Source organism: Melitaea cinxia, chromosome 7, assembly GCF_905220565.1.
Source record: "Melitaea cinxia chromosome 7, ilMelCinx1.1, whole genome shotgun sequence".
Taxonomy (NCBI): Eukaryota; Metazoa; Arthropoda; class Insecta; order Lepidoptera; family Nymphalidae; genus Melitaea; species Melitaea cinxia.
Window position 1 is genome coordinate 12,741,576 of NC_059400.1, and position 7,494 is coordinate 12,749,069.

At 42.8% G+C, this 7,494-nt stretch overlaps 1 protein-coding gene across 1 annotated transcript; it reads left to right on the forward strand.

Moving 5' to 3' along the window:
- Positions 1-2,644: 2,644 nt before the first annotated feature.
- On the forward strand, positions 2,645-7,000 carry LOC123655000 (uncharacterized protein K02A2.6-like). Its single transcript, XM_045590849.1, has one exon. It carries the CDS (start codon positions 2,809-2,811, stop codon positions 6,859-6,861), a length of 4,053 nt encoding a protein of 1,350 aa, XP_045446805.1. The 5' UTR covers positions 2,645-2,808; the 3' UTR covers positions 6,862-7,000.
- Positions 7,001-7,494: the final 494 nt, after the last annotated feature.

Here is a 7,494-nt window from a genome sequence, read left to right on the forward strand (position 1 = left end):
TCTGTTACGTCGACCACGAATTAGATTGATGCAGTGGCAGCCGCGGTTACTACCACTTTCCGGGTTGGGACGAGCCTTTTTTTAGGGCACCTTTTCTAGCCCCCTCCTCGGCTGAGCGAGGAGAGCAGTGCCTCCCTAAATAGGGCTGCTCTGTCACCCCAGGTGCTGCCGAGTTCGCATTGTCGTCCCATACTTGCAATGCGAAGGCGACCAGGACGTGTATTCACGCCCCTGGGGCCGCCTATGTGTAGGTATCAGACAAAGCCCGGCTCGCATCCCGCCGGACCTCTCTACCTCAACCCATCGCCATAGGACTTAGCGTACACGGAGTCCATGAATCGGAAGCAGTCAACTGCGCAGGATATATTAAGGTGCGCAAGCGTTCGCGCATACGCAGGCGCACACACTCGTCCTCCCCCTCCCTAATTCAGTGGAACGGTGAACCGATACGACTGTGGAAGAGGTCGGATGATGTGTCTGGCCGACGGTAACTGTACGCCCTCTGCCGTCGCCCTAGGCCATCACCTTGCCTTGCTGAATCGCCGAGTGTACCAAACCCCTTCGCAATATCTACATTGGGTTGCCACCCTCGCCGAAGCAGACTTTCAGTGGGGATACTACTGTCTCGACGGGAGGGGGCCAGAGACAGTAGCAGCTCGGGAAGCCGGGGTCGCATACCCGTATACCACAATACAACTTTCGACAGAAGTTGCAGTGGTACCCCACACGTATGATTATTAGTAGTGGAAACTTTTTGGAAAAAATATTTTAGTCATCAGAACACACTGCTAAAACTATTAGAACTCCACTGCTTCTTTTTTGAGTTATATTTTATACATCGTATATTTTGGAGCAGATATGTATGCATGTAGTATTAATAAAATTAAATGAAATGATACAAAAAGCATTTATTTCAACATACGGTGATTATGTACACGAACGTCAAATAAATCGCGTAGTCATGGAAGCTAAATTAATAAAAAAATATAAAAAAAACATATTAAATTATAACTACAGGTGTATTACAAACTTATGTAATGTACGCTAATAACTAAAAAAATAATAATAAGGTTTCTTATATCAAGCCAAATCTAGAAAAACTAGAAAGATAAATGAATAATGTAAATGAATATTAGGCCGTGTGAAACTTGTAGCTTATGACTGGTCACGTGTGTGAGCACGAGTTTCATTGATTACATTGAAAATTTCAATTCAGACTGTATTTACGTTTGTGGTTATTGTCACAGACATATAATAATATCTTTATTTACATACATAGATCATAATTAATAATTATACGCCAATGTGTAATGTATCTACGAGTATAAGCTAACCAAAGGAGTGCACAAAATTGGATAACTTTTTACCGAGTTCCAAATAAGGAGAAAGTTCTCAATTCGACTGTATTTTTTTTCGATTCGAAGCGGAAACTTCCTTCTTTCCTAGGGAGATAATCCATGAGAGCAGGCCCTAGTCAGTGCTCTACCAACCGGGCTGTGTATATCTATAAATATAGTAATATATTAGTAAATTAGTAGTAGTAACAATTGCAAATTTAAGTACCTTTGTTGAGATGTTTTTTTTAAACTACAAAACTTTTTAATACTTTTTTTATTTAAGTAATTAATAAAGAAAAACGTTGCATAAAATTGAGAATAAACAGGGCGTATATTATAATACTCTAAAGTTGAATGAGTTGATATTTCGTAACTGGTTCGACAGCTTGTAACGAAACAGGCGGAAAAGTCACATCTCACTAAAGTTTTTTGCATGATCATGTAGAAATATTTAATTAATTAAAAAAATCAGTACAGTCTCATAGTTTTTATACCAAAATTTACTTTTACCAATAAATATACTTTTGCAATACATGGAGTGACGAAAAAGTCTTATAACATTTTCGCTTCGGCCTGTAATATCCCACTGCTGGGCATAGGCTTCTTTCTCCACGCAGGAGAAGGATTAGATCTTAATCTACCATGCTGTTCCAATGCAGGTTGGCTGATATATTCCCGACTCGATCGTTATCTGGTATACATGATAACAATCGGGATCGGTGGCTTAATATGTAATCCGTGGCACGGTGGGGAGACTCAGACCACGGCAAACATCTGTATGGCCAATACAAATGTTTATCATGTACGGGGATCGAACCCGCAATGGCCAACGCAAAAACCACAAACCATAGCTGTGACCATTGCGTTTACGCGTCGACATAAGATTTATACACTTCTTACAAGGGAGTATAGGTACGCTATAAGAAGCGGCACGAGAGGCGATATGAAATATTTATTTTATTACAACTAGGTCGGAAAACAAGCGTACGACTCACCTGATGGTAAGCGATTACCGTAGCTTATAGACGCCTGCACCACCAGAAGCATTGCAAGCGCGTTGCCGACCCTACGCCCAATTCCCCCCAGGAGCCCTGGTCACCTTACTCACCAACAGGACCACAAAACAGTTTGAAAACAGTATTATTTAGCTGTGATCTTCTGTAAGGTCGAATCGGTCTCCCAGTCGGGCTGCTTATCTCTAGCACTTTTTATTGTTGTTGTGTGGCTACGTAATTAAAGAATATAGCTACATCTCTTTCCGCGGGTATCGTAAGAGGCGACTAAGGGATAACATAGTTCCATTACCTTATAACTTATTGTTGTGTATGCGCTTACCGCGCGCTATATGTATAACGGTCAGTCAGCTGTCAATAAATCAGTGTGCAACTAACTAGCTTGTTTGATTGACGTGTACCCGCTCTGTTTAAGTATCTAACACGTGGCGACGAACGAACTTACGTAGGCGTTGAAAATGGCCACTGGAGGAGTATTTGGTGTTCTTTCCACTTTCGATCACCTAACACAAGAGTGGAGAAGCTACAAATGCCGCATAAACCAATGGTTTATAGCGAACGAGATAAATAACGAAAATGACAAATTAACTATCAAGAGACGGGCCATTTTGTTAAGTGCGTTAAGTGAAGCGAGTTTTAACCTAGTTAGTGACCTGGCGCTACCTCGTAAGGTGGAAGAATTGCGTTACGATGAAATAATTACACTTCTCGACGAGCATTTTACACCGAAAAGGTTCGGGTTTGCGGAGAAATCCATTTTCTACTCCGCAACTCAGCGCACAGGTGAAAGCCACACTCAGTGGGCGGCCCGGTTAAGGGGGTTAGCCGCACACTGTGCTTTCAAGAATTTGGAAGAGGCCTTGCTAGATAGGTTTATCATGGGCATGGCAGCGGGACACGAGAGGGACAAGTTGTTTGCCCAGGATCAGCGGGAGCTGACCTTGGCGAAAGCCATAGATTTGGCAGAAAGCGTGTGCTGTGCGCGCCGGGCGTCGTCGTTGGCGGCGCCGAGTGCGTGTGGCAGCGCCGTGATGGTTCCGGATGGCGTGTTCAACATCTCCAAGAAGGAAAAGTGTAGTGTGTGCGGGTTTACTAATCATAAATCTAACCAGTGTCGCTATAAAAGTTACAAGTGTAAAAAGTGTAACAACAAAGGTCATTTGTATAAAATGTGTCCTAACGACGCGAAGGTGAAGTACGTCGGGGAAGGTACTGTGGATGACGGAGACGACGGTGAGTGCTTATACAATATTCGATGTGTGACGGGCAGGCCGATGACAGAAAGCGTTCGGATCGGTGGGCTGGTTTTAGAGTTTGAAATAGATAGTGGATCAGCTGTAAGCGTTATTTCCCACAAAACATATGTGTTGTATTTCAAACGATTACCGTTGTCAGTCACCAATAAAAAATTGTTTAACTATAACGGCGGAAACATTGAAACTGTGGGCGTGGTTTTATTGCCAATATCGTATAAAGAGCGCACGCGAGTCTTGTCTGTGTTTGTCGTACGATATGACGGTCCATCGCTGCTTGGGCGCGATTTCATACGGGAATTCGACCTCGAGTTAGTGATGACGCACTCGAGCGCACCTGTGCACGCTGTTTACACGCATGCGCTTAAGGGAAGTGATTTTAATGTCGCGGAAGATTTATTTAAAATGTTTCCTAAGGTTTTTTCTGATAGTCTCGGGTCGTTTAATAAATATACAATTAAATTGCATTTAAAGCCAGATGTAAAGCCAATATTTCTTAAAGCTAGACCGGTGCCTTATGCATTAAAAGAAAAAATAGATAAGGAACTAGATCGACTATTAGGGTTAGGTATTTTAAAACCGGTGGAACACTCGGAGTACGCATCGCCTGTGGTACCGGTGTTGAAAAAAGATGGTAGTATCCGTTTATGCGCCGATTACTCGGTTACAATTAACAAACAGTTAATAATAGATCAGTACCCCTTGCCTACTGTAAATGACTTATTATCTAAGCTGTATGGAGGCATTAAGTTTAGTAAAATTGACTTGTCTATGGCATACAATCAGCTTAGGCTATGCGAGGAGTCGCAAAACCTCACATGCATTAATACACATCGCGGTCTTTTTAATTTCACTCGTTTGGTTTTTGGGCTGGCAAGCGCACCAGCCATTTTTCAAAGAGCAATGGAGTGCTTGCTCGCCGGAATAGACGGTATCATTTTTCTATTAGATGACATATTAATAACTGCCAATGATGACGACCAGCACAGACAGCGTTTAATCACCGTGCTTCAGCGATTGGATGACGCTGGGCTGACAGTACAAAAAAGTAAATGTGATTTTTTTAAAGATGAAATATCATATCTTGGCCACATAGTAGACAAAAACGGAATTAGGACATCACCTGAAAAAGTAAAGGCTATATTACAAGCTACTAAGCCGGAGAGCGTGTCACAATTACAGTCGTTTTTGGGACTTACGAATTATTATAGGAATTTCATACCCGACGCATCGTCTGTGTTGAGTCCATTGTATAATTTATTAAATAAAAACGCGAAGTGGGAATGGACCACGGCTCACGATAACGCATTTTTAAAAGTAAAAAATATTTTATCGTCTGATAGGACTTTGGCGCACTTTAACCCGAACGCTAGGATTATTTTGACCGTTGATGCGTCGCCGACGGGGCTAGGAGCTGTATTATCTCAAATCGATAAGGATATGATAGAAAGGCCGATATCTTACGCTTCTCGAACGCTTTCACCGGCGGAAAAGAATTACGCGCAGATCCAAAAGGAAGCGACAGCTATTATTTTTGGCGTAAGGCGGTTCCACCAGTATTTATACGGTAGGTCGCAACCCTTCGTGTTAAGGACAGACCACAAACCCCTGCTGGCCATATTCGGACTTCACAAAGGGATCCCCGAAATATCCGCTAACCGTCTCCAACGATACGCTATGTTTTTGGCCGCTTATAATTATAGTATCGAGTATATAAGTAGCAAGCAGAACATAGCGGATTATTTATCTAGGGCTTGTGAGGTTACCAATACAAGTATGCCACCACGGGAAGGTATGTCAGACGAGCTCGTCAATTGTGACGAGAGGGCGGCCTATGTTAATTTTGTTATCGACGGTGATCTACCGGTGACGCTGAGCGACCTGAGGCGTGAAACCGCTACAGACGATTGCTTGTCGCGAGTCAAGAGTTATGTATTAAACGGGTGGCCACGGAAAATTAACGATGTTAATTTAAAACCTTACTTTAATTGCCGAAATCAACTATCATACGAAAACGGATGTCTGATGCGGGGATATAAAGTAGTTATTCCGATTACGTTGCGAGAGACAGTGTGTAAAGAAATGCACAGCTCACATTTCGGGGTCGTGAAAATGAAAGCGGAAGCTCGCAAGCGGCTGTGGTTCCCGGGTGTGGACAGAGCGCTGGAGCAGCTGGCGGCGGCGTGCAGCGTGTGCGCACAGCTACGCCCCGCACCGAAACATGCGCCGCTTGCACCCTGGCCACTGCCGCCGCTTCCATTTTATAGAATTCATTTAGATTTTCTGGGACCGGTTAACAACTTTATGTTTTTAGTTATTGTAGACGCTTACAGTAAATGGGTCGAGTGTTACGATATGACTTCTTCTTACAATTCAAAAGCTTTGATTACTAAATTATACGATTTTATGTCGCGGTTCGGAATTCCACACACATTGGTGAGTGATAATGGTACGTCTTTTACCTCTCATGAATTTAAGCACTTTTGTCTGGTTAATGGTATAAAACATATGTTATCACCTGCATATCATCCCTCTAGCAATGGACAAGCTGAGAGCTTTGTGAAAATTATTAAACGGGGGCTCAAAAGTATAATTTTACAGGGTTGTAATAAAAAAAATATTGCAGAAAAGCTGGCTAAATTTCTATTCGACTATCGAAACTCTAAAAACAGTACCACCGAAAAGTCGCCCGCGGAATTAGTGTATGGACGTACGTTGCGTTCACGGCTGGACCTCTTAAACTCGACAGCATTAGCTTCGTCATCGTCTCCCTCACCCACAGCACTCACTCGAACCGTCGAACACAACCAGTCCTTACAGGCTAAACATTATAAAGGTACAAAGAGACAGAGCTTTAAAGAGAACGAAACGGTTTGGGTTACTAAGAATATAAGTAATAATAAAAAAATTTGGATTGAAGGAATAGTTAAGAGAAAAGTCGGACAAGTATTATACAAAATATATGTACCACATCTGGACTGTGTGATAACAAGACACATCGACCAAATCAGATTACGATTGTGCGACTCGCAGTTAGATAACAGACGTTGGGACCCAGACGTGGTGCCAGACTTAATGCCAGCGGGCGGTTCATACTCCGAAGCTATCGCTCATCCAGAATGTGGAGGAGAGCCTCCGGTGGAACCATGTCAAGAGTCGTCTGCATCGGAGGAAGCGACCAACGAGCCGGTAACACCTCTCTGTACCGCCCGTTCCAGGCGTCAGGCAATAAGTCCGGTCTTTTCAACACCGACTTAATAGTTATAGTTAGATTTAAGTAAACAATATTTTTCTTTATATTATCCTAGCTATAAGAGGGAGAGATGTTGTGTATGCGCTTACCGCGCGCTATATGTATAACGGTCAGTCAGCTGTCAATAAATCAGTGTGCAACTAACTAGCTTGTTTGATTGACGTGTACCCGCTCTGTTTAAGTATCTAACACTTATAAAGCCGACCGATGGCGGGATCACCATCCAACTGCTGGCTTTGAAATACACAGGCTGAAGACGGGCAGCAGCGTCTTCGGTGCGACAAAGCCAGCCCTGCGGTCACCAACTCGCCTGCCCAGCGAGGTGACTATGGGCAACACACGTCAGTTCACGACATTTTTTGCGCGATCTTGTGGAGGCCTATATCCAGCAGTGGGCTGCAATAGGCTAAAATGATGATGATGACTTTTTATTGGAAATCATGGGCGAAAAGCTGGTGGAGCCATAGTTTATAAAGAAGGAGAACTCCTTAATAATTTGTTATAAACCCTTCATAAGTTCGTTTCGAAATAAATATGTTTTAGTGACTAATTATCCTTATACATACATGATACATAGTTCGATACTTATTCAATGGACCACAAAACCTAAAATATCACCCATGAGTCACGTATCATTA